The 27969-nt window shown below is 39.6% G+C and overlaps 1 protein-coding gene across 16 annotated transcripts; it reads left to right on the top strand.

Moving 5' to 3' along the window:
* On the top strand, positions 1–27969 carry CLK4 (CDC like kinase 4). Of its 16 annotated transcripts, none has more exons than XM_063810958.1 (15): positions 3487–3701; positions 7230–7390; positions 8198–8264; positions 10764–10822; positions 11882–12104; positions 13227–13317; positions 13713–13779; positions 16817–16933; positions 17021–17187; positions 17760–17854; positions 18105–18234; positions 22181–22263; positions 25251–25330; positions 26699–26789; positions 26876–27969. In XM_063810958.1, exons 4-15 carry the CDS (start codon positions 10770–10772, stop codon positions 27014–27016), a joined length of 1338 nt encoding a protein of 445 aa, XP_063667028.1. In that variant the 5' UTR covers positions 3487–3701; positions 7230–7390; positions 8198–8264; positions 10764–10769; the 3' UTR covers positions 27017–27969. The 16 variants fall into 16 exon arrangements, with proteins under 16 accessions (XP_016809884.1, XP_016809885.1, XP_063667037.1 ...); XM_063810959.1 differs by having other exon boundaries at positions 3535–3701; positions 9987–10822; XM_016954395.3 differs by lacking the exons at positions 3487–3701; positions 10764–10822 and adding an exon at positions 1–81.

The following is a 27969-nucleotide window of genomic DNA, read 5'->3' as shown; positions in this document are numbered from 1 at the left end:
CTTGGAGAGTGGTTTTTTAAGACAAACCTTTGATCTTGCTGAAAGATGGACTCAGCATGTTTGCTCTAATGACTAAGTGAAGTAAGTTGCCACGTACTTTGTTGTGTAAGTTGAAGCAGTCAGTAGAACGGATTAAATGCAAGAGCTTTGGAGCAAGCAAGATCTGGGTTTGAATCCTGATTCCGGGACTTGATAACTGATCTAGGGCAGATAACCAATGATCACTTGATAGGATTCAGATGATTAAATGAGATCATGTATATGAAGTGGTTAGCATAGAATGAGCATTTGATAGCTAAAAGCAAGTCTAATTAGTAAGTATCAGTAACCAGCAGCTAATAACAGAGGCTATAACTGCAAAGGTTTATACCTTTGTAAAGGTTACTCTATACGGTAATAAGCTTTTGTTTAATTTACACAATAATTTAGACTTTTACTCTAAAATCTGGCTTTCATATATGAGTGTTTTTGATGTCTGAAGTTAAGCATGTCGTATACATATCCTAGAATATGTGATAAGAATATTCCTTTGGTTGCTCTTCAAAGCTAAAAATTTCTTTTTTTTTTTTTTGAGACAGCGTCTTACTGTCACCCAGGCTGGAATGCAGCGGCACGATCTCAGCTCACTGCAGCCCCGCCTCCTGGGTTCAAGCGATTCTTCTGCCTCAGCCTCCCAAGTAGCTGGGAGTACAGGCACCCGCCACCATGCCCAGCTAATTTTTGTATTTTTAGTAGAGACGGGGTTTCACCATATTGGCCAGGCTGGTCTCGAACTCCTGACCTCATGATCCGCCTGCCTCGGTCTCCCAAAGTGCTGGGATTACAGGCGTGAGCCACCGTGCCCAGCCAAAAAAATTCTTAAACTAGTTCTTTTTGTTTTTGCTTTTGAGACAGGGTTTGGCTCTGTCACCCAGGCTGGAGTGCAGTTGCACGATCTTGGCTCACTGCAACCTCTGCCTCCTGGGCTCAAACCATCCTCCCACCTCAGCCTCCTGAGTAGCTGGGACCACAGGCATGCACCACCATGTCCAGCCAATTTTTTTTCTGTATTTTTTGTAGAGATGGGATTTCACCATGTCTACATGTCGCCAGGCTAGTCTTGAAATCCCGGGCTCAAGTGATCCACCCACCTCTGCCTGCAACCTGAGATTACAGGCGTGAGCCACCGTGCCCAGCCTTTGACTAGCTGCTTGGACACATCAGTTAACTCAAAGGTTTTTTTGGACATACTGTTCTTGTGTAGAGATGAAACCACTGGATTAGGCAGTGTTTCTGGTATTGGTAGTAGATTCTCAGAAATTTAGATAAACCTTTTCATTAAGTCTTGCCAGGTAACTGACTTAATAGGAAGGGTTGAGGCTGCCACGAAAGGGTGGTAAGCTAACTGGTGCAGTGATGCTAGGATGAAATGTCTACCTTTAACTTACTCACTTTGACCTTAAACCACCTGAGCCAAATGGCCCAAAGCAGCTTATGTAAACAACCTACAAATATTTACTGGGTTCTAGGCCTGAGATACCAAAGACAATATAAATCAGGTCCTTGTCTCCAAACTCAGCACAAAGCCACAGGGAGTGACTAGGGGCACCATAGTGCTGCATCGCATAGCATAGAGGTGCTAGTCATTCTCAGCTTCCTTCTGATCACTACACACTTTTAAACATTAGACCTTTTGGTGGCATACAAATTAAAACACTAAAGCGAGATGAATGTAATTACAAAGCAGACTCTACTATTGGGTAACAGTGTGTGTGACGTCTATAATATAAAGGCCTCTGTAGGTGGCATTTCAAGTGGCTGCTTTTTAACATAGTGTTGCTTTTTTGAGCAGAATTGTGGGCTGTCCTGACCACACTTTCTTATAACCGCAGGAGGCAGGATCTCTCCTACTCCATGAAACAGGAGAACATTCTTTGGTGCCAGCTTGAATTTACATTCTCATATGCTGCAATTTGAGCCCCACTCTACCTTGTATTATCGCCCAGACTAGTCAGCTCGACATTCTATCTAATAGATTCCCTTGAGACAGGATGTGTAATCAATTGTAGAACCAATACATTTCACTCTTTGGGCAAAATCTGTTAGCATACCAGGTGGCTCCAAATACTCCACTGTTTGAGGACTTCACATCTAACTGGAGTAGTCAGGAGCCGGGAAATGGGTGGGAACTCATGTCAGAGACAGCATCTTAAAGAAATGGCCCTTCAAGGATGAGTAAGATTTAAATTTGTAGATGCAAAAATGGTGGCTATTCTAGATGAAAATAATATCATTTGTTTCATTCTGTAGCATAAAGAGTTTACCCTTCCAGTTTTCCAAGTTTCTTTTCAACTTCACTTCTTGGAGTGCAAACTCCATGAAAATTCAACTTACTTTTTGAAATGCTGTACAATCTCCGAGATTTATCTAAATTTACCCTACTTACCCAAACCAGATGGCACAAGTTTCTATCATGTTAGATCACTAAAGGTATTTCCGTTCCCTCCTTTCACCTAACAGGATAACAGGTCTCCCACATGCTATTGGGCTAATACCCGCAACAGTTCAACCCTACCCTCCCAATTTTGATTTCTAGCTTTCCCTTTTATCCAGCGAATCCCCGTCAGAATACAGAAGCCAACCCCCATCCCGCCCGCCGTCCCCCCCGACGATCTTCAGTCTCACCTTACCTAAACCCTTTCCCTCACTTAAGCCCTTCCTTGCTTTGACACCCTATTCTTGGTTCTCCTCCTCTGCTGATCATTCCTTCTCAGGCCCCTTTCCCTCTGGCCCTTAAGTGTTCCCCACAGGGCTCCGACTTTGACCCTAATATTTCTCATGTTACATACTTACACGGGGGAACTGCCTGGGGGTTCTCAGAACTGCAGAATACCTTATTTGAGGTAAGCAAGCCCCATAACGGACTATCACTAGCTCAGAGACATTTTTCAGCCTTGAATAAAATCAGCCCGCAGGGACAAAAAAAATGGGGAAAACTTCGTTAGGGAAACTTCCAGCGACCTTAACTGCTCAGGAGGTAGGGATCCTAACAGGAAAACCTTGTCAGGAGTCTCCATTGAAACCTCCGGGTTTTTGTTTTGTTCTAAATAGGAGCACGTGCCTTGAAAAGATGAGCACCCCTTGAGCTTGTTTTCTGAGACAGCCTCTTTATCCGAATCCACCTTAGACTGGAAGCGCCAAGTGGGCTGGACAAGCACCCAGTCCAGGGAACAGCCCAGGCACCAGCCAAGGCCCGCCCTGGGCGGTTTTGGGGCCGTTGTCGAGTGCCGGCTGCGGGAGTTGAGGTCCCGGGGGAGGGGGCAGACACGCGGTACACACTTAGGGCGGGACACGGGCGTTCCTTCCCGGTTCCACCCAAGCCCGTAGAGAACGTAAACACCCTCCCGGCCTAGAGGCCCCGGGACCGGGTGGGGGGTGGGGGGGCGGGGGTGGAAATGCTTGGGCCGCGCAGCCGCAGTGTGGAGGCTCGGGTCCCGCTCTTACGTCACGTGGAGCCCCGCCCTTAGGTGGAGCGGCGGGAGCGCGCAAGGCTCTGTCACGCAGGCGCGTTCGCGCGGCGTAGGTGGTGCTAGAGGCGACTCGGGGGATTCTAGGGCGACGGCGCTGCCGCCATTTTGTGGGGTGTTTGTCGCAGCGGCCGAGGAGGGAAGACGGCAGTTTGGCGACATTTCTCGGCCGAAGGGCCATTTGCTTTTGCGGAGGTAGGGTTGCAGATGGTGTGTGCTGGGACAGGCGGCTGTCGGTCTTTAGGTCTCCGAGCCAGGTGTCGGAGAAACGACCGCGTTAGGGGCCTGGGCTTCTGGAGCTGAGTTGGGAGTTCTGCGAGGCGCTGCTCGGCTGGTGCACGCCGGCAGCACCGAAAGTTGCTCGGGCGTCGCGGTTCTGCCGCTGACCCTTCTCTGAGGGCCCTGGCCGCTCGCGTCGCGGCTCCGGAGGCCGTGGGCTCGCGGTCCCCTGCTGCCTGGCGAGCGCGGCTGTTGGTTAACCCCGTCGGGACCTCTTCCGGCCGGCGGGCGCTAGGACCTGTCGGGAGACCCTTCGAGAGCCGTCTCTGGCGTTCGTGTTGTCGGAGATCAAGTCTTCCCCTGGATTCCTGGCCTGGGCCGTTTGTAGCGTTTCGGGGGTTTTCCAGAGTCAAGCATATGCCCCTGTCTTGAGTGCGCCAAAGCCACTGGCCGGGTGCCCAGGAGCCGGGAGGAGGGGACCGGGCGTCCGTGCAAATCCGGGTGGTTGAGGGCAGTGGCTGCTTGTGAGAGGTGGAAATCTGCGGAGGCTAGTCCTCTGTGCCCTGCTGAACACAACATTGTTGCGGCGAACCTGCGTTTCTGGTGGTTTTGCATCTTATTATCCCTGGTTGCCTAAATAGCCCAGATATGCTTATCCGATCCTTAGGAAACCGCCGCAAAGTGAACTCGCCAGCCACTTTGTCTTGCCTCATAGCTGTCCTGTGCGATTGTGCTTTTCACACACCCCTACAGGCTTGTAACCCATTAAATGCAGTCCTCTTGGAGCCATCCAATCCTAAACTTATAACCTGTTTCGATGTTTTTAAGCCATGTACATAGCGTAAAGTTGTCGAGAACTACAGGATCTTAAGGGCAGTGGCGATGGATCTACATATGAGATCCACTGTGTCATTATTTTTTGAAAGATACCTACTCTAGCATGTAGGATGCTTTATTAGAGGCAGTGTCATGATTCTAGATAGCTTTTCTTTTTTATGTATGCGAAGGAACCTTACCACGTAGAACGTGGGTCGGGTGATCTTTGTGCCTCCAGATAAAATATTTTTGAACATTGCAGGGTGAGTGGGGGAGGTCAGAGGCTGCGACTAACAGCTGAATTACATTTGAAGTAGTGAACTTGAGAAGAATTTTGGACTCTCACAAGGGAGCTCGTTCTTATTTTAATGTTTGCATATTAACTGATAATTTGAGAGTTCTGTTTTGCTGGAGGTTAGCTGGTTGTGGCAGACTTACAGTAGAAGAGGAAGAAACAAAACTGAAGAAGACACATAAGTCTTGAAAAAAAACTTCATAGTAATGGAGGGTCATAATAATAACCCTCGGTCATCAGATGTGATTTTGCTTGCTATGATTTAAAAATGCTTAACCAAGCTGAGTTCCTGATGTGGTTAAAATACAACTTTGGTATTTGACGGAACGCTTCAGATGAACTGCACTTGAAATACACATTTTCTTTTTTTTTTTTTTTTTTTGAGACAGGGTCTCACTGTCGCCCATACAATGGCGTGATCATGACTCACTGCAGCCTTGACTTCCTTGGGCTCCAGTGATTGTCCCAGTAGCTGGGACTACAGGCTCGAGTCACCATGTGCGGCTAATTTTTTGTATTTTTTGTAAAGGCAGGGTTTCGCCGTGTTGCCCAGGCCAGTCTCGAATTCCTGGGCTCAAGGGATGAGGCGCCACTGCGTCCAGCCATAAATTTTTCTTGATAGCTCTAATGAAGAAAGTTTGTGTTTTGGCCTTTTGCCTCAAGTAAATGTGTGCTGTTATTCATGTCACGTTCCCATATGGAAGTGACTCCATTTGTATCAAACCGGAATGCTCACTTCCATTGAGACGCTAACAAGAGTTTTAGAATTGCTGTTTGGCCTGATCAGTGCCTTCTCTTCCTCTGTAAAGTGAGCTGAGAGCCACCTTAGAAGGATGCTTGATGGGTATAGAATTAGAATCAGCAAGAGTGAATTAAAATATCTGACTATCTGGTGGCAATCAGACTCTGATGGCGTGACACATACTTTCTTGTGGAACACCTCCCCGAAGAATTGAAGCTGCATCACTTCAAAACCTTTAATCCATTTAAAATCATTTAAATTTCTGCTTGCATTTGTTTGCTTATTAGTCATTTGGGCAAGCTGAATGAGGTTAACTAAGTGGGTTTTACTCCATTTTAGCTTTTTTCAGCTCCTTGCTGAATTGTGAAATTCTTCTCTTTTTACCATTTAAACTCACCCTGTTTAGGAGAATTTGGACCTGACTGTTAAAACTTAACTGCTTTGGAAAATAATTAAGATGGGGAGAGACAGATAGGGGTTATATTGTTTGAGCACAGATGCTGAGCCTGGAAGGAACCCAGGTTATGCACTGGAGTTTGTAAATAAAGTCAGATGTCACCGTTATCGTTTGCTTTCACTGTGACCATGCTTCAGTGTGCATCCTTGTAGGTTGAGTTCTTTTTCAGAGTTACTCCAGATTTACTACAAATAGATTTTAAGGTTAAGAATAACTGCTGGATAAGAAAATGAACTTGTTGGATAGAGAAAATGAGTTCATAAAATCACATAAACATTTAAAAAATTTTTTTTGTAGAGATGGTTTCACTGTGTGTAGCGCAGGCTGGTCTCAGACTCCTGGGCTTGGCCTCCCAAAATCCTGGGATTACAGGCATGAGCCACCGTACCCGGCCTAAAATCACCTTTTTATATCTCTTCAGTTTCTCTGTTGAATATTGTGTTCTATCCACACAGAACTAATATTCTCAAAGCTTAGAGTCATTCTGAGATTTAGAGAAAAGAACTATGGAGAATTTGAGAAAAAGAAGCTTCATCATTGAACAGCTCTTTACCATTAAAACAAAGTCACCTCCCATATTTAGTATCCCTAAGTGTTTTTGTCTTGCACTTCAGTTATTTGTATTACAGTACTTTGCCAAAGCTGCATGACACTGATATTATTTCTCCTTAAATCAGCTCACATTTTAATGTTAACATTTTTAAAAGAAAATATGTCAATAACTTAATTGGAAAATCACTAATAAGTAGAAAGTAACAAAATAAAACAAGATAAATAAAAACGTTACTAATTTTTAGCTAAATACTCTTGTCTGCTGGAAACACTAGGCCTGAACCTTTTTATTTGGCCCCCCCCCCCCCCCCCCGCTTTTTTTTAATTTTTAAAAAGGCAGTTAGCAAGTGTTAGATGAAGACAAGCACCAAGCTGAGAATTTGTCCTGGATGTAATCAGAATTCAAAAAAAAAAAAATGTCTTAAGGTATCAGTATTACCCACAATTTAATACTAGATCTCTATGCCTCTTAGCAGTCATCTGACATACCAGTGCCTTGGGAAGCATTACCACCTAAAAAGATTTTGGAGCCTGTAAGACCCTGTGTGTTGGGTTTTGATAACTTAAATAATACTAATATATAATAATTTACCTATCACACATCTGTAACCTCCACAATTCCCTTTTCATTTCTATCAACAGATGCGGCATTCCAAAAGAACTCACTGTCCTGATTGGGATAGCAGAGAAAGCTGGGGACATGAAAGCTACCGTGGAAGTCACAAGCGGAAAAGGAGATCTCATAGTAGCACACAAGAGAACAGGCATTGTAAACCACATCACCAGTTTAAAGAATCTGATTGGTAAATTAACTCTTGAACTACTAGCATTTTAGCTCTAATAGTTTTAAATGATTTGTCATTTGCTTATATAGCTTTCATCTGTCAAATTGTTTTATAATTCAGTCAGCAAATATTCGTTTAGAAAATATTTGAGTACTTATTTTAGACTAGACCATAGGCGCTGAGGCTACAGCTGTAAATAAAACAAAGTTCTTTATCCTTATGTATGTCTGTCTGCCTGGGAGTGGTAGGTAGGAGACAGTTGATCAGTAAGTGAATGTAAAATGTATTAAATAACATGGTGAGTCCCAACTGCCAGTAACGTGATTAGGGAGATGACACACAAAAAGTTAAGTAATAGTGATAGAATGCCCAACGAGTACCTTTAACTTGTATGTAGGAGGGAGATGGGTATGTTGTAGGGCTCATTGTTTCAGAAATAAGGTAGGGTTTTATAGGGGAGGAGTTATTCCAGCAGAGAAAAGCAGCATGTATTATTAGTCACTTATACCATGTCATACAGGTTATATTTGTAGATGAGGCCAAGGGATATGTTTGGGATTTTTAGAAGCTGGCTTTATTTAAGAACTATTCTTTTGCATAGGTAGTAGCTAGTAATTTGGGAAATGGCCTCAATAAAAACTTGCAACAGCATGTGTCCTGTTTTATTGTATTCTTACCAGTGTAAAATTTGGAGGTAATATATTTATATAGAATTAAAGGAATCTTAAAGTTCTAAATGATTAAAGAAAGGCTAGGTAAGTTTTCACTTTCATTAATTTCCCTTTTTCGTTTGTTTTGTTGGTTCTGTTTTCTCGTTTTGTGCAGATGTTCCATTGGGACTGTTTACCAGATTGCTTTCTAAATTAGCCAGCTGGGGTTACTTTAAAAAACAGTATGTAATTTCTTTCCTTCTCCACGTTAACAGACTTGTTCTGCCAAACTGAGCTTATTTGTAGTCAGTGCAGACAAATCGTGCTTCATACACATTATTATATAAGGGGAAGGGGGAAGGTTTATGACAGGATTTCAAAGACCAGAGATAATTAATAATTAATGTACAGTACACTAAAAAAAACCATCTGTACCCCACTATTAATAAATACAAAAAACCCTAAGGCTTAACGTCATAGTACTGGTTATTCATAGGATAATTATACGTTGTATATATAGAAAGGAAGTGATATGAGTGATGAACAGTTCATTTGTGCTCACAGTTAACTATGTAAACATGATACTGAGTCCAGTTAACCACCAGGCCAGTACCTGCTTTGATATTTGTACCAGATGTGTTTGGTGGTCAGCGTTTACCATGATCCAGAATATTCTAATTTTTGAAGATCAAAAACTTTGAGTGTTTTTATAAAATAACAAAAAACTGAAAAATGCAGAAAAGTATAAAGATGGTAATCTCTGTAGGAAATTAGTCCCCATTATTTAGCTGTAAAATTATAATTAAAAAAAATCTTTGTTTCTAAATCTTTGCCACTGATTATTTCCTGAAAATACACTCCAGGAAGAAGCATTTTTAAGTTAAAGCATGTGAACTCTTATTTCTTGCTACAGGTTCATATTTCTTTTTCTAGAGAGTTTGCCAAATTATACAACGTGCTCCTTCATGCTCTCACCAATCTTGGCTGTTTTGAAAGGCGGCCAAGAATAATGTTTTGATTAAACTGAATTTTTAAATTTCTAACGAATTTGTCCGCTGTCATATATTTATTGATCATTTGAACATCTTTTTATTCTTAGCGTATTTATTAAAGTATTTTTATTGATTTAGAAGAGCTTTTTATTACAATATTTTAACCATTTGTCATATATATATTGCATAGTGTCTTTTCTTTATGATTTGTCTTTTGGAGGTAGCCTGTGAATTGGTCTCCCTTTCTACAGGCTTAGTTAATCCATTCTGCATTAGAAAGACTGATGTGGCTGTAAACCCTACCTTTATATATTGTGGTCAGAAGCCTGTAACATAAAGTATCAAGTCTTAAACCAGTGATTCTCCAACTTTAGTGTGAATAAGAATCACCTTGGAGGTATGTTGACCAGATTTAGAGTCAGTGAGTATGACCTAAGGCCCAGGGTTACCATTTTTAATAAGAACTCCATATTTGATACTGTTGATAAATAGACCGTCCTTTGAGAAATAATACTCTTTAGCCTAGCATGCAGGGTTTTTAATGATGCTATTCTCAGCTTACTTATTTGTCTACATTCCCCTATGTGAAAATTGCTCTTGCTGGGATTGTCTTTTTCCTGAGTAATGCATAGACAATTCCTTCTCTAAGCCATTGTGGCTAAAAGTGCCATATGAATTTAAGATGGTAATATGCCATTCTTCTCCCCCGGAATTTCTTCTGTATTCTACTTTTTCCAAATCCTGGCTTCCCTTTAAGATGCAACTCTATTTCCATCTTTTTTGTAATTATTCTCTGACCATTTTAAACCGATTTTTTTCCCCATCTCTGACTCTAAGCACTCATGTGTTGTAACCTTTTAGAATTTCCTACATTGTTGGATTTTGTTTCATTTTTATGTGAGTAATCTCAAATTGTTCATTATTTGTTGGCAGGGACTTTGCCTTATATAATTTTTTTTTTATCTCCCACAGGACCTGTGTGGATATAAAAACGAATGCCCTTACCCTCATCCGTCTTGGCTATTTGAAAGGCTATAGTGAAATATTCACTGGGCATTCAGTGGATATTTTAAAAAATTAAATCAGTCTGTTCATCCTGTCTACCCTGTCCATAGCCTGTGTAATTCTGTAGACTTTGTTTATATAATCTCTCAGCCTTGGTCATCGGCCATTATCTATTGAAGAGACTCTTATCCTTTTAGTTTGTCCTCATGGTGTTCACTCCATGTTTTGTTACTCTATACGTTGTTTATGGCTTAGCAGCTCTAATTCCATGCAGTATTCCAGCTAAAGATTGTTAGTGCTAGTTTTTTCTAATAGAAGGATTTTGGACTTTTACGGGAAGGATGCCCTTAAGAGTATGGTCACGTCTAGCTTATTGTATTGGTGATCTCTCCCTGACAGTTCCAAGCCAACTGATCAGATCTCTAACCTAGACTACCCACAGTCTTACCCAAATATCCTGAGTTGTTTCTCCAATAAATACAACTTAAAGCTGATGCTAGGGAAAGAGAACCGGGTTTCTGTATCTCCCCAGCCTGGATTTTATGCTAGCCCTATTGGGTAGTAGTTGTAAAGATGCTTCTATTTCTGCCTAAACCAGCCCCCTGGGAAAAAGAATGACAGCATATTCTGGGGAAAGGAAAGGGGTTGGTGAGGGCAATCTAGTCAACATCCGTCACTCCATTGCTTGTTAGGCTTATTTTAGCCGATGTATCTGACTGGGCAGGTGTCCCCTCTCTCCCTCAGTGCTCCATGTGCATCCCTCTTGAAGCTTCGCACTCTGTTGAAGAGGACACTCATCCCAGGTAGAGAGGGGGACGGGAAACTGGGCCAATTGAATCTATGTCCTTTTCTTTCCATCAGATCAAGGCCACTTAACTGGGATCCATTGACATCCTGAGGCCCATGACCTTTGAAATTCCTTGCCAAGTTTTGTTTATGTGTTTCTTAGGGAAGAGAGTCCATGGCTTTCAGCAGATTTTCAAAGGGATCTGTAGATTAAAGCACGATGGCACTAGATGGTGGTTTTTTCTGTTGTTTCTTAGGTATTTCTCAAACAGGAATGACAGGAAATTAGAAATGCAAAGGGAAGTAGGGTGGTGGAACTACTGTAATGCTAAACTACAGGATCCCTTTCTTATTTTAGGGGGATATATTTTAGATGCCTTTGGCACATGAGGCAGTCCTCAAAAGCTATGTTGTCTATTTCTCAAACAGAAATAACAAGGCTAGAAATGCAAAGAGTAGAGGAGACATGATAGATGATGTGTGTAATAAAATTGGCCTGTATAATAGTGGTTTGAAAATATTTTAGTTTTTGTCACTAATGTTGTTATACAACCTTGGTAAATCATTTTTCTTCTAGGGATCTTAATGTAGTCGTCGGTAAAATGAAAGGGCTGGAATACATTTAAAGCTCCTTGTAGCTCTAATATACCTTTCATGAAAGAATTCTCTCTGTGCCAGGGATATCTAAAATGCTCTTACATTACAAGAGAAAGGAATCCTTTTTGCCTGCCTCTGATTGTACCTCTGTGAGAGACTAAGACAGCTTAGATACAGGTGCAGAAGGTAAAGGAACACTTAATCAAGTAAACACTAGACATGAATTAATGATTTGACTCAAGCTTTATTCCTTGGTGTGAAGTGCTTGACAGCAAACTCTATAATGGGCCCATTTGCTTGTTTGTTAAAGTAAAATTATTTCTTAAGCTTTATGAGATAAATATAAATGCTAATTCATCTGTTTGAATTTTTTTCTTATATTGAGTTAGTTGTTTAAGAATTTCTGAGAAAATGTTTTGTTTGAACCACATTATTGCAGAATGAAGAGAATAATTTGAAATCTTTTCATGTGTTTGCAGTCATTATTTAGAAGCAAGGTCCTTGAATGAGCGAGATTATCGGGACCGGAGATACGTTGATGAATACAGGAATGACTACTGTGAAGGATATGTTCCTAGACATTATCACAGAGACATTGAAAGCGGGTATCGAATCCACTGCAGTAAATCTTCAGTCCGCAGCAGGAGAAGCAGTCCTAAAAGGAAGCGCAATAGACACTGTTCAAGTCATCAGTCACGTTCGGTATGATTGGTTTTGTTTTCAATTTGAGTGGAGTTTTATTTGTGTGTACTCTTAATGAGCTGATAAGTTTCTAATTTTTTATATATATATATAAAAAATACTATTTGGATATATTATAATTGTATTTATATTACTTAAATCCTTAAAGGAAACCTCCAAATTCTTGTAGCTGATCTGTATATTTATTAGCTAGCCCTCATTTGCCCACATTTCCTCATATTCTGCAGACCAGATAATGAGTTTATTGATTTTAATAATAAAACTATTTTTTTATTTGTAACATATTCTTATGAAAAAATCATGCACCCATATCTTTTCTTTCATCTTAAGCATTTTTTTTTTCTTAGAAACCCTTTATCTGGTACTTGAAAATAAATGTGAAATATTGCACTGGTGGACACCTAAATGTTACTAACCTGCATAGAGCATAGTTCCATAGTCCAGTGCATCATTGTCTGCAATGAATTCTTTTGAAGTTGTGAAAATGGGTGCTGAATGGGAAACATCCAAAAAGTCTGCCCCCCCCCTTTTTTTTTTTAACACTCAGACATCTTCACCTGCTTGAACAGTGAACTTTGAATTAGTTTCTCCCCAAGTTTTCTTCAGTAAAACTAGTTTTTATTAGATTGAACATTGAAATTAACTAGCCTTTATTTTCCCCTTTTATTTTAATCATGTATATTTTAAAATATTGCTAAATTAGAATAATTTCAAATAGTCTTGACATTTTAAAACATTTTTCTGACAAACTAGACATCTCAATTCACAGCATATGCTGTTTATAGCAAGAGATAAGTAAATCATGACATTGCATTCTTTAAATTTCAGACTTCAATTAAATCAGTATTTTAAAGAGACAATTGTGTTGTTTTTTTCTATTGCCACTTTAAGTATCTTATCTGAAAATCTGTTCCTTGCCATGTTTTTCTTCTGTAACATAAACTGTGCCCTGTGAATTTCTGGGGACTGAATTTGAAATTGCTCCTGCCAACTGTTCGTGGCCTGGTGCTTATCTGAATGCCTGAATATCTCCCCGCTGAATGAATTGCGTATTCTGCCCTGAATTCACTCTGATATATTGATTGGCTGGACGATCTTGGTGCTGCCCACTTGCCGTTCCAGAAGAGCCACCGAAGGAAAAGATCCAGGAGTATAGAGGATGATGAGGAGGGTCACCTGATCTGTCAAAGTGGAGACGTTCTAAGAGCAAGATGTATAGAATATTTTTCAACACTTTTTAAACTTTGCAGAAAGAATAATCTTTTTAAGAATAGTTTGTCAGCGGGGGGCTAAAGAACTCTTCATTGCTTTTTTATTTTGTTTTTTGTGGGTTTGTTTGTTCTTTTGTATTTCTTCTTTTCTGTAGAATTTAAATATTTCTATTCTAAAGTTCCAAAATAATCAGTGGAATTTGAGATTAGAGCAAGGAAGATAGCTCTATCTAATTGTTTTTGTAGCAGCTGAAACTAAAATAATTTGAGTGCTGAAACCTTAGTTATGCTTTGTTAGAGATCATTTGAAAATATTCCACACTTAAGCATTCATTGTTTGAAGAACTAGACAGTTTGTACTCAGGTACTTACACCTCTTTTTCCCTCCTCACTCTAGATGAAATCGTGGACACTTTGGGTGAAGGAGCCTTTGGCAAAGTTGTAGAGTGCATTGATCATGGCATGTAAGTTTGTTTTTTCCTTTTCAAACATTCTGATGTTTTTGGTGGGGAAAGATTCATAATTCAGATGAAATTTTATTTATTTATTTATTTGAGATAGGGCCTCTGTTGCCCAGGCTTGAGTGCAGTGGTGCTATCTTGGCTCACTGCAACTGCTGCCTCCCGGCTTCAAGTGATTCTCTGGCTTCAGCCTCTCAAGTAGCTGGGATTACAGGAGCCTGCCACCACACCTAGCTAGTTTTTGTATTTTTAATAGAGATGGGGTTTCATCATGTTGGCCTGGCTGGTCTTGAACTCCTGACCTCAAGTGATCTACCCGCCTCAGTTTCCCAAAACGTTGGGATTACAAGCCTGAGCCCCTGTGCCCAGCCAAGATGGAATATATTTTAAATGGTAGCCACGTGTTTTGGGGGGTAAATTACTCACCAAAGTTTCTTGAACTGTGTATGATTTATTTACCGTGAATGTGGATCTTAAGAATGCTGACTGCCGGGCACAGTGGCTCACTCCTGTAATCGCAGCACTTTGGGAGGCCAAGGCAGGCGGATCACCTGAGGTTGGGAGTTCAAGACTAGCCTGACCAACATGGAGAAATACATTCTCTACTAAAAATACAAAATTAGCCAGGTGTGGTGGCACATGCCTGTAATCCCAGTTGCTTGGGAGGCTGAGGCAGGAGAATCACTTGAACCCAGGAGGGGAGGAAGGCGGAGGTTGCGGTGAGCCAAGATTGTGCCATTGCACTCCAGCCTAGGCAACGAGTGAAAATCCGTCTCAAAAAAAATAAAAATAAAAAAAAAGAATGATGACAAATTTCAACAGGGGGAAATCATTGAAATTAAAGTGGATGTTCAAGTGAAGGAATTTCCCAGAACTCCAGAACTAAGGCCCTTGACCCTGTATATAAGATTTGGCAATTTCGGATTACAGAGGCAATAAAGCATGTCTAATCTTAAATGTTAAGAGTTAGCTTCCTAAACTATAAAGACATTTTATTATCTAGGGACTAGAGAATAAAGTTTGTGATTTGACCCTCTCTGCCTCATTTTACCGTTTTCCTCTAGGACCTCTATTTTGTGGCTTGAAAACTTTTGTAAGTGAAGCTCTTAGAACTTTTGCGAAACTGCACATTTCTAAAATGACAAAATTTTTTATCATAAATTATTTGGGAAGGATGTAATTTCCAACCTGTTGTAAATATTAATATTAAAAAATAAAACTTACCTCTCTCTAAATGCATTTCAGGGAATCTAAATACCATAGCAGCTTGATACCTACCATCATCCATAAACAAACTCTTCTTGAATACTTAGAAATGTTTTATTATTGAATTTATTGTCATTTCACTTTCCATAAATACTATCCTAAATTATCCCCACATTTTGCTTTTCTGCAACAAATATGTGAATGTAAATTGAACTTTAAAGTATTTTGAAATATTTTCAGACTTACAGAAAAATTGATAAAATAGTGCAAAGAATTCCCATATATTCCAAATGTTAACCCATTTTCCAAATGTTTACGTTTTATAAGATTTGCTTTATCATTATACATACATTTGTTTTCAAATTTTGCCAACTAATCTGCAGACTTTATTCAGATTTCACCAGTCATCCCATTAATGTCCTTTTAGAATTTCTTGAAAGTCTAAGTCTTGGTGTATTTAATGAAATGTATCTTTAAAAAAATTTTTTTTTAATGAGATGGAGTCTCACTGTGTTGCTCTGGCTGGTGTGGAACTCCTGGCCTCAAGTGATCCTTCTGCCTCAGCCTCCCATAGTGCTGGGATTACAGGTGCGAGCCTGTAGTCACGTGTGGCACACACCTGTACCACATCTGGCCTGGAATGTTTCCTTTATTGGGGCAGTTGAGGCCTCTAAAAAAATGAGTACATGTAGCCATAGATAAATATCTGACTGTCTAGCATTGTATGTTTTCTGTTTTCATTTTCATGGATACAAGCACTGAGAAAACTTTTTCGTCATATAATTAAATAGATAGGAGTAGAAGCTTTGTCACAGTAATCTTATTAGAGTTCTTTTAAGTCTTGAGGTATATGCCAAGCATTAAAAAATTTTTTAGTGACTTATCAGTTCACATTCGTTGGGGCCTTGTTGAAAGCAATGAACTGGAAACCACTGGATGTGGAAAAAGGTTTTGTATCCAGCCATTAGAATACATGTTTGTTTGCCCCAAATGTTTTTATAGCCTAGGGCATACATCTTGTTACACTAGTAAGAGATGGGTATGGTTTTGTAAAGTGGAAGGGTCATAGTGAAAAAGAAGGCTTGAATGCTGGCTCATCTGTAGGTAGATTAGGTTTAAAAAGGAAGACAAAAATAAATTGAAGATTTGCAACATTTATGGCTCTATACTTTTTAGGAAGCATTCTTACAGATGCCCCAGTCTAAAGCCCACTGCCCTCCCCTGTAGCTGTTTCTGTATACTGGCATCAGTGCATCTGCTAAGGTTTTTCTGGGCTTCATTACTTAGAGTTGGGGTCTCCTTTACCTGGATGTTTCCTTCCCAATCTGACAAACTCCCTGCTATCTTTCAGGACTCAGTTCTGTGTCACCTCTTCTGTGAAGAAGTCTAAGTTGTTTCTGTGTCTGTCTTTTCCATTAGACTTTGAAGTACGTAGGAACACACCCCGTCTTTTAATCACTAATATCTATGCATTGCCTGGCACAGAGTAGGCCTAGCCTGGTAAATGAATGAATGCTTTCAACAGTAGCATATCCTATTTTTGGTTTACATTTGTATATATCTTTTAAAACTGTTGTTGTATAAAATGTAATTAAATTTAAAATTCTGGGAGCAAACGTTAAAACTCATAAGTACTAAGGGAATTATCACTTCATATAAAGTATTTTATCAAAATGTTTTAAGAGGATGTTATATGGAATCTGCTATAATATGTTCTGAAAGATTATTTTAAATGGCATAGAGGAATTGGTAATTAAGATTATGCTTTAGAGCATAACATGGCTTCAGCTCACTCTTGTACATTTATCATTTTTATCTTAATTTTATTTTTAAGGGATGGCATGCATGTAGCAGTGAAAATCGTAAAAAATGTAGGCCGTTACCGTGAAGCAGCTCGTTCAGAAATCCAAGTATTAGAGCACTTAAATAGTACTGATCCCAATAGTGTCTTGTAAGTATAACTTTCACCTAGGAGCCATCATATTACATGAAATATTCAGATTTCCATAAACTGAATTATTATTTTGCTCTGTTTTAGCCGATGTGTCCAGATGCTAGAATGGTTTGATCATCATGGTCACGTTTGTATTGTGTTTGAACTGCTGGGACTTAGTACTTACGATTTCATTAAAGAAAACAGCTTTCTGCCATTTCAAATTGACCACATCAGGCAGATGGCGTATCAGATCTGCCAGTCAATAAATTGTAAGTACACTTGATAAATCTTTATTTTTATTTATTTATTTATTTTGAGACGGAGTCTCGCTCTGTCGCCCAGGCTGGAGTGCAGTGGCGCTCTCGGGTCACTGCAAGCTCAGCCTCCCGGGTTCACGCCATTTTCCTGCCTCAGCCTCCCGAGTAGCTGGGACCACAGGCGCCCACCACCATGCCCAGCTAATTTTTTGTATTTTTAGTAGAGATGGGATTTCACAGTGTTAGCCAGGATGGTCTCGATCTCCTGACCTTGTGATTGCCCCCCTCGGCCTCCCAAAGTGCTGGGGTTATAGGCGTGAGCCACTGTGCACAGCAATAAATCTTTATTTTTAAATATTTTTTACGTTTGTACCTCCTTAACAATTAAGATAAATCTTTAAGCACCAGAAAACTTGTTTTTATTATACAAGCTATATATCCAAATGTTGTCACTAAAAACAGACATTTTACAAGTAAAGATGAATCGTCTCTTGACCACTGTATCCTTTGCCAGTCCTCCTTTCCCTCCTAGTACAAATTAAGTTTGTAAGTGAAACTAATAATGTGTTTTTGTTCTCTTGTAGTTTTACATCATAATAAATTAACCCATACAGATCTGAAGCCTGAAAATATTTTGTTTGTGAAGTCTGACTATGTAGTCAAATATAATTCTAAAATGGTAAGTTAAAGACTTGTTTTAATTTGGGTGGTTGTCTTTAAAATTAATTTAACTTGATGATCTTTGGATGAGGAATTTCACTTCTGAGCCTTATTATATCCTGATGTTTAACCAAAAAGAAGTAATCCTTCTTTGCCTTTCTCATGAGCTTACTTTGACAATCAAGAAGATAATTCATGGGCTGGCCTTTTGAGTAGCGCTATAAAATGTATCTATTGAGTTTCATGTTTACTCAACTGTGTCTCTCTAGAAACGTGATGAACGCACACTGAAAAACACAGATATCAAAGTTGTTGACTTTGGAAGTGCAACGTATGATGATGAACATCACAGTACTTTGGTGTCTACCCGGCACTACAGAGCTCCCGAGGTCATTTTGGGTCAGTGGACACCAGGCTTTCTGATATTATAATTGAAGAAGAGATTTTTGTTCTTTACAGCTTTACTGGTGGGGTGGGGAAGTATGATCTTCTCAGCAGGATTCAGAAAACATTTTCTATTTTCATAAAAAATGTGTGGACATTGCTATAAATACTTTTCCTGAGTGGTAAACATGTGATACTGTCTGGGAAAGATATTCCAGGTGGTGGTTATTTTTGAACAAGTAAATCTTAAATGATCATAAGAGAACAGGCTGTGTTAGCTAAATGCATCAAAGAAATGTGATTTTGAAGTTATATGAGTACCTATTTTCATGCCATCACAAAAGCACATGGCTGGTAAAAATACTGAGGAAACTGGTTGGCAGATGTCTAGATATAGGACGGATAAAGGTCAAGAGAAGAAAGAGGCTTCTCTAAGAGAGCTCCTGTGATAACCCTTGATGTGAGAAAGTCTGGGAGAGAAAATGAGTTAAGGCGCAGAGTTTTCAAATAAGAAGGGACTTATTAAGGGAGTGTTATGCCTCAACATTAAAAGTTATAGATCAGGTGTGTTAGTAAATCAGGGAAGTCAGAGATTGGCTTGGGAGCCTGGAGACATTGGGAAACACTCAGATCAGGCATATCAAGAGAGTTGAATGTAATAAGCTGATTACTTAGCCTAAAGTTAGGTCCAACTGAGGTTAGACTGTAAAGCATTTTTGTGGAATCGTATTTTAATACTTTTTTTGTGTGTCCAACGGGACTTGGTAGTTCAGAATAGGAGTGTAAAAGCAAACTCTTGATATTTACCTAGAGTAGAGTAGTAAAGGAGTGAGGAAATCAAGAATCCTATGCAGCTCTTGCCCACAGAACTTCCCTGGATGACGGAAATGTTCCATTTCTGCACTGTCCCATATGGTAGCCACTAGTCACTGTGCGTGACTGACTACCTTGTGGTGGGGCCAGTGTGACTGAGGAGAACTGAGTTTTGAATTTACATTAATTTTATTTCAGATTTAAACAGCCACATGTGGCTAGTGGTTACCATATTGAACAAGCACAACTCTAGAGCTTGTCTTTTAAATGCGTAATAATAGGGTTTCTGCCTAGTACAAATTGAAAGGAGCTACTGTGTAAGGGTAAAAGAAAGCAATATGGGAAGAGATAGTGGACAGAGAGGTATTTTCAGAGATTAGAAGGCAATAGATTCCTCATTTTAAGAATCAGATTTTTCCCCAAATATTTGGCATTTTTTCTTTGTTATTGGTATATCAAACAGTGGTGCATCGTACAGTGTGCTATCCTAGATTGAGTAAAATATAGTATATAGTAACCCCCTTTTTTTTTTTTTTTCTTGGAGATGGAGTTTCACTTTGTCACCCAGGCTGGAGTGCAGTGGTACCATCTCGGCTCACTGCAACCTCCACCTCCCAGGTTCACGCGGTTCTCCTAACTCAGCCTCCTGAGTAGCTGGGATTACAGGTGCCCACCACCACACCCGGCTTATTTTTATAGTTTTTAGTAGAGATGGGGTTTCACCATGTTAGCCAGGCTGGTCTCGAACTCCTGACCTCAGGTGATCCTCCTGCCTCGGCCTCCCAAAGTGCTTGGATTACAGGCGTGAGCCACTGCGCCCGGCCAAGGAATTTTTTTTTTTTAATTTTTATGTTTTTTATAACAGAGACAGGGCCTCACCATGTTGCACAGGCTGGTCTCAAACTCCTGGGCTCGAGTGATCCGCCTGCCTTGGCCTCCCAAAGTGCTGGGATTATAGGCGTGAGCCACTGCACCCACCAGAATATGGTCAGTCTTATTAATAAAGTTCCAAATGTGGCCAAGCAAGGGATAGTACAAATCTGAAATTGGAGTCCCTGGCCTTGAGGAGAAAGAATCAGGAGATTGGGAGAATAGAAAGGTCCTTTGTTTGTGGAGTGAGGATGAAGGCATAATTCAATTGGAGAGGAAAATGTAGTCAGGTGCTAGAGTTGAAGTAGGCAGTTGGCCTTATGTTGGGTATAAAAGCTAACTCATCCAAGAATGAGATGATTTAGAATGGTGTACTGCAGAAGATTACAGTCACCTGGGAAAAGACTAAATTGGGAGATAGGAGTGGTTGAAAAATAAAACTTTTTTTTTTTTTTGAGACGCAGTCTTGCACTGTCACCCGGGCTGGACTGCAGTGGCACGATCTCGGCTCACTGCAACTTCTGCCTCCCGGGTTCAAGCGATTCTCCTGTGTCAGCCTCCCAAGTAGCTGGGCTTACAGGTGCCCGCCACCACGTCCAGCTAATTTTTTGTATTTTTAGTAGAGATGGGGTTTCACCACATTGGCCAGGCTGGTCTCCAACGCCTGACCTTGTGATTCACCTGCCTTGGCCTCCCAAAGTGCTGGGATTACAGGTGTGAGCCACCGTGCCTGGTTGAAAAATAAAACTTTTATGAGGTCCAAGCTCTAGCATTTACGGATTTTGTATGTGTTAATAGGTAGAAACCATGCTCCATTATTTATTTATTTATTTTTTGAGACAGAGTCTCACTCTGTTGCCTGGGCTGGAGTGCAGTGGTGCAATCTCAGCTCAGTGCAACCTCTGCCTCCCGGGTTCAAGCGATTCTCCTGCCTCAGCCTCCTGAGTAGCTGGGATTACAAGTGCACACCACCACACCCCACTAATTTTTATATATATATATTTTAAAATTTTTGTTATTTTTTATTTTTGTTATTTGTTTATTTATTTTTTTGAGATGGAGTTTTGCTTTTATTGCCCAGGCTAGAGTGCAGTGGCGCAATCTCAGCTTACTGCAACCTCTGCCTTCCGGTTTCAAGCCATTCTCCTGCCTCAGCCTCCCAAGTCACTGGGATTACAGGCGCCTGCCACCACGCCCAGCTAATTTTTTTGTATTTTTAGTAGAGACGGCGTTTCACCATGTTGGTCAGACTGGTCTCGAACTGCCGACCTGGTGATCCACCCGCCTCGGCCTCCCAAAGTGCTGGGATTACAGGCATGAGCCACCGCGCCTGGCCCATGCTCTATTATTATGCATTTGTTCAAATGACAGACACTGGAGCGGGTGGTTAACAAAAATGACTTAAGTCATTATATATTGACTTGAATATATTTCTTCTTTTATCTTTAACTTCAGTGATAATGAAAGTAATTGAAATGTCTTTGAATGTAGATTTTATTTATACATTTTTTAACTAAATATTTGATCTTTGAAATATTAAAATATCTATGTGGTTGGTTCTTTCTCCTTCCCAGTCAGTATAGATTTAAGAAGGCTAGATGTTTTATTCTGATCTGAATAATACTGCCATTGAGAATTCTGAAGGAGAAAGTATATAAAATCATGTGTAGACAGCCCTGATGTTTATATATAGATCCCTCTCTGAGCTCCAATGTGTCTGTAATTTCTGCTTATAGGTGAAACTGCTTAAAATTCCCATTATACTTTTTATACAATTTGTGCAAAACGGTAATATTTCTCTTAACGGAAGAAGTAAACTCATGCATCAAGCTGATGATAATTGATAAGGCATTAGTAATTTCATTCTGAGGATAATTATAAACCTGTATTTGTGCTAATAAAATATAAAAATTCTTGGACTAACCATGAACTGAGCATAATAATGGTTTTAACAGCAGTGCTCTCCCATTATATAAACAGTTCAGAGACTATGGAATATTTGCACGAATTGGTTGTATACTTGGAAAATGGTAGCCCCCTTTTATTTTACATAACATGCACCCCTCCCTAGTTAGAATACTGTGTCTTGATGTGAGCATATGGACTATGGAGTGTGTTGAATAGCATTTGCTGTAAAACTAGAACTATAAACCCTGAATTTGGTGTCGTATTCTCCCAAATGGGTTCTGTAAAGGGAGCACTCATATAGGGAAGGATTTAATGTACTGTCAATTAAAAGTTTTTGCATAGTAAAATGTTTCTATTTGTTTTAAAATAGCTTTAGGTTGGTCTCAGCCTTGTGATGTTTGGAGCATAGGTTGCATTCTTATTGAATATTACCTTGGTTTCACAGTCTTTCAGGTACGTGGCTAGTAAATTCCATTTAATAATTCATAACAAATTGTAAACGTTAAAGGTATGCTAAAGTTTTGACTTCCATATTGGAAAATTGCCATACATCATTATTCTTGAGATTAAAACTTAGGCAAAATGGTCATTCTTTAAAACCACAGTTGAATGAAATATTACTATGAGTGAGTGATCATAGTTAATTTTGCATGTGATTAGTGTTTGTAACACATGGTTCATATATGGTTCATACTGTCTCCTTTTTTAAATTGTAGAGCTTCTTCATAAATTTGCAGTAGTGTTAATGTGGCCAGTTTTCAGTTATAGTTATGCTGACTATCAATATGGCCATGAACGAGTCACTTATTCCTTTTTATAAAAGAATTCAGGAGCAACAAGGGATTGTATTTTACTCTTAAGTATTAAGCATCTATAATGTCTTAGGCATTTCTAAGTATAAGTACATAAAGGTGAAGAGATAACATCTTTCTCAAGTCATGCAAAAGACATTGGAAAACTATTGCAGTATAGTGTAGCATTTGCTGTGATGGAACAACGTAGAAAGTGTAGGTAGGGAGGGCCAGGCGGGGTAGCTCACACCTGTAATCCCAGCACTTTGGGAGGCCGAGGTGGGCGGATCATGAGGTCAGGAGATCGAGACCATCCTGGCTAACATGGTGAAACCCTGTCTCTACTAAAAGTATAAAAAATTAGCCGGGCGTGGTGGTGGGCGCCTGTAGTCCCAGCTACTCGGGAGGCTGAGGCAGGAGAATGGCGTGAACCTGGGAGGCGGAGCTTGCAGTGAGCGAGATCATGCCACTGCACTCCAGCCTGGACAACAGGGTGAGACTCTGTTGCAAAAAAAAAAAAAAAAAGACAAAGTGTAGGTAGGGAGAACCCAGGAAAGGTGAATAATTACTTTCTTTAGAGAAGGCGTCACTGAGAACATAGGAAGAGGAGGAGGAGTTAGAAAACTGGAGTGCAATGGGCATATAAGGAAGAAGAAATAGTATCTGTAAATGCACAGAGGAGTAAAGGAACATATTCTACTCAGGGAAGAATAGCGTTGTCAGAGTGTCTTGTATAAATGGGAAAATTATAACAATAGGCAAGGATCAATTCATAAAAGACTTCACAAGGTATTGGTTTGATCCTAGAAGTCAGTGGATTCCAAAAGTAGACTGGTCCAAAATGAAAATGGTTGTCTAGGTTTGCCATTCTGACCCTTATTTAGAGATTATCCCTCCTGCTTTTTTTTTTTTTAATGTCTCTTATGTCATGATAGTCATAGTTGTTGGTAGTTTGCTTTTAAAAATAAAAAGTCCTTAATTGGTAAAACAAAAAGTAGGAAACTCTACTTTCTTTTCCACTCTGTCCTTAAGTTGTACTTACATCTGAAATCTTAATTTTTTTTTTTTTTTTCCCTGAGATGGAGTCTCACTGTGTCACCCAGGCTGGAGTGCAGTGGCGCAACGTCAGCTCACTGCAACCTCTGCCTCCCGGGTTCAAGTGATTCTCATGTCTCAGCCTCCCAAGTAGCTGGGATTACAGGCACGAGCCACTACACCCCACTAATTTTTTGTATTTTTAGTAGAGGGTTTTGCTGTGTTGACCAGGCTGGTCTCGAACTCCTGACCTCAAGTGATCTGCCCTCCTTGGCCTCCCAAAGTGCTGGGATTACAGGTGTGAGCCACTGCACCCAGCCTGAAATTTAAATTCTTGAAAGCTTTAGGTGATGCAACCATTGAAGAACTTTAAATAGGGTCGTGGTATGATCAAGGTGTTGTGTTGTTTTGTTTGGGGAAGAGGGGCTGGAGATCCCAGCTAGTACTGTTGAGGTTGATTTGAAGTTAGAGCAGTGCAGGGGGCATGCAGCTATGATGGGCTAAGGGTCACTTAGGCAGCTGTTGCACAATGATGAATTCCCTGTTCGTGGGGCACCTCGCCAGATTTCTGTTTCTGTCTAATCTGTAGAGATCCTGTTGAAAAGTACTCTGAGTTTATAGATAAGTTTGATGTCTTAGAATCATGGTTATTAATCAGTTCTGGGAGGTATTGTCTGGTTTTGCAGTGGTGAGCTGTAGGGTCAAGAAAAAGTTAAGCAAAGTGAATGCTTTCATCAATCTGACTAATATGAAATGGATGCTTCAGGTGATTTTGTGATTATAAATCACTTTGAGTTTTAAATGAAGTATATATTATTTGAGAGGTGGTTTATATTTTAACTCCACCCTGCAAAATACTCTTAAACTAAGGAATTTCTTTAAAATGTGAAGCTAGTATTACTTACTCCTGTCATGTATCACAACGATTTGGAAGCAATATGCAAGGCACAGTAGTTGATAGATTTCTTTTAAAAGTGTTGCATACAGCCTCTGCTCTCCAGAACAAGGGTTAGCAAACTTTGGCCCATGGTGAAATCCTGCCTGGTGCCTGTTTTTACAAAAAGAAGAAGAGTATGCAATAGGGACCACTCATGACGAGCCAAGCCTAAAATATTTACTATCTGGCCCTTTACAGAAGTTTGCCAACCTCTGCTCTAGAAGCATACCATTCCGGCTGTAAGTTTGACTGTTTTCTGTATTCTACTTTAGCCAAGCCTCTGTTACTAATTTAAGGATATGTGCTTTAACATGGGTTGATAGCTTAACTTTCCTCATATATGAGCTATATGACTTTGAGGTAGTATCTTAACCTTTTTGAAATTCATGTTCCCACATACCTAGCTCAGAATTGTTTAGAGAATTATTGGGACTGTATGTATGTCTGTTGCCTGGGAGTAGTAAGTGTTAACAAGTGAACTATTCATTGGGTACTGGATGTTAATTTTGGTTAAGCAGCTGATTAAATGAGGAGACAGTTTTTCTGGTAACCTTGCCCAGTTATTCTTTAAACAGTGTAAGAAGTACAAATAAGGAAACTAAAATTTTAGATTAAACAAGTTAATGTGTTTGTAGGGAAATGGAGAGTACTAAATTTCTTTTTCTTACATGTTTTAGACTCATGATAGTAAAGAGCACCTGGCAATGATGGAACGAATATTAGGACCCATACCACAACACATGATTCAGAAAACAAGGTATGTTTTAAGATTCAAGCCTTTTGTTGGATATGTGCAATAGCATAGATTCAAACTACAGAAAACCCAACGTTGTTGTAATACTGATTCCAAGGACTATAGATTTTGACTGTTTTTTTTTTTTTTTTCTGTACTGGAGGTAACTTCTAACTTCATCTTACTCCTTTTTTTTTTTTTTTTGAGATGGAGTCTCGCTCTGTCACCCAGGCTGGAGTGCAGTGGCGCGATCTCAGCTCACTGCAGCCTCTGCCTCCTGGGTTCAAGTGATTCTTCTGCCTCAGCCCCCTGAGTCGCTGGGATTACAGGTGCCCACCACTATGCCTGGCTAATTTTTGTATTTTTAGTAGAGATGGGGTTTCACCGTGTTAGTCAGGCTGGTCTTGAACTCCTGACCTCAGGTGATCTGCCTGCCTTGGCCTCCCAAAGTGCTGGAATTACAGGTGTGAGTCACTGCACTAGGCCATGTTTTTAAAAACTAATATAATAAAAAATATTTACCTTGTGATCTAGTGCAGGGGTCCCCAACCCCTTGGAACTGGGCTGTACAACAGGAGGTGAGTGGCGGGTGAGTGAGCATTATTGCTGTCTGAGCTGCACCTCCTGTCAGATCAGCAGTGGCATTAGATTCTCATAGGAATGTGAACCCTATTGTGAACTGCGCACGCGAGGGATCTACGTTGCATGAAGGTTCCTTATGAGAATCTAATGCCTGATGATCTGAGGTGGAAGTTTCATTCCAAACCATCATCCCTTCTCCCTGGATCTGCTTCCATGAAACCGGTCCCTGGTTCCAAAAAGGTTGAGGACCACTGATCTAGTAAACAAAATGGCTTTTGGGTTTTTTTTTTTTTTTTTTTTTTTAACTCAAGTTTACGTTTGCATAAATGTTTTCTTAAGGCGATGTAAAAATAATACATAGAATATGGAAAAGCTTGTGTTTTGGAATCATATCACTCTAAGTGTGAAATTTATTCTGTCCTTAACCAGCTGTATATTCTTAGACAAGGTGGTATTTCCAAACACAGCTTCATCGCAGAAGCCACCGAGGGAGTTCTTTAAAGATTTCCAGCCCCATTCTAGATCTAGTGAAAACAGAATTTTAGGACTGGATCCAGGGGGCCCCTAGTTTTAAGCTGACATTGTTCCGTATGTGATAGGAACAACTTAGTTGAGAGACTAAAACCTCACAGGGTGGAGGATATGAGGTGTCCGATATATAATTGTTGCTGAGGTTTTTAAAAATTGTATGCATATATATAAGTCTATACACCTAGAGAGAGCTGCTTTCCATGTCTCCCCTCATGGGTGCAGGGTAAAGATACGACTCTTGTTATTTTACTAATCCGGACTTTTTTTTTTTTTCTGTAGAAAACGCAAGTATTTTCACCATAACCAGCTAGATTGGGATGAACACAGTTCTGCTGGTAGATATGTTAGGAGACGCTGCAAACCATTGAAGGTAAAAGAAAAAAGATTAAAGGTTAAATAAACCACGTGTTTGCACTATTAATAATTTTTTTTAAAACAAAAACATTTCTCCCCCAGGAATTTATGCTTTGTCATGATGAAGAACATGAGAAACTGTTTGACCTGGTTCGAAGAATGTTAGAATATGATCCAACTCAAAGAATTACCTTGGATGAAGCATTGCAGCATCCTTTCTTTGACTTATTAAAAAAGAAATGAAATGGGAATCAGTGGTCTTACTATATACTTCTCTAGAAGAGATTACTTAAGACTGTGTCAGTCAACTAAACATTCTAATATTTTTGTAAACATTAAATTATTTTGTACAGTTAAGTGTAAATATTGTATGTTTTGTATCAATAGCATAATTAACTTGTTAAGCAAGTATGGTCTTGATAATGCATTAGAAAAATTAAAATTAATTTTTCTTTTTGAAATTACCATTTTTAAATACCTTTGAAATATCCTTTGTGTCCAGTGATAAATGTGATTGATCTTGCCTTTTGTACATGGAGGTCACCTCTGAAGTGATTTTTTTTGAGTAAAAGGAAATCTTGACTACTTTATATTCTTAAAGGAATATTCTTTATATACTTCAAATTTAGAACTTAACTTTAAAAGTTTTTCTTCTGTAATTGTTGAACGGGTGATTATTATTAACTCTAGATAAGCAGGTACTAGAAACCAAAACTCAGAAAATGTTTACTGTTAGAATTCTATTAAATTTTAAGTGTTGTATTCTTTTTCATTGGGTGATATCAGGGTGATAACCAGACATTCATGGAAAGGCGTGCAGTTTGTCCATTGTGACAGTTTGTTTAATAAAACCACATACACACTTTATTTAAGATTAAAATCTAACTGGAAAGTTAGCTTGGAAAATGGACATTTCCAAGTATGTTTGGTGAGTCACAGATATAAAAATAGAAATTCTGATGAGAGGTTTCAGTTTTTAATACCAAGTCCTTAGGAGTCTTAACATTGGCCAGCATCTGTTTATCAAATGACATAAATACGTAAACCTATAAGAATTAAGTTTATTAATTAGGCAATTTATGTTTGTGATAATTCTTACGGGAGAAAGAGGATTTGATTGGAAAGCAGTTTGGGAAGAAAGTGCTGCTGAAATTTCCAGAATTTAATTGATTGGTTACATAAACTTTTTGACTTTA

The sequence above is a fragment of the Pan troglodytes genome, chromosome 4, assembly GCF_028858775.2.
Source record: "Pan troglodytes isolate AG18354 chromosome 4, NHGRI_mPanTro3-v2.0_pri, whole genome shotgun sequence".
Taxonomy (NCBI): Eukaryota; Metazoa; Chordata; class Mammalia; order Primates; family Hominidae; genus Pan; species Pan troglodytes.
The sequence above is the reverse complement of the archived record's forward strand: the minus strand, read 5'-3'. Positions and strand labels throughout refer to the sequence as shown.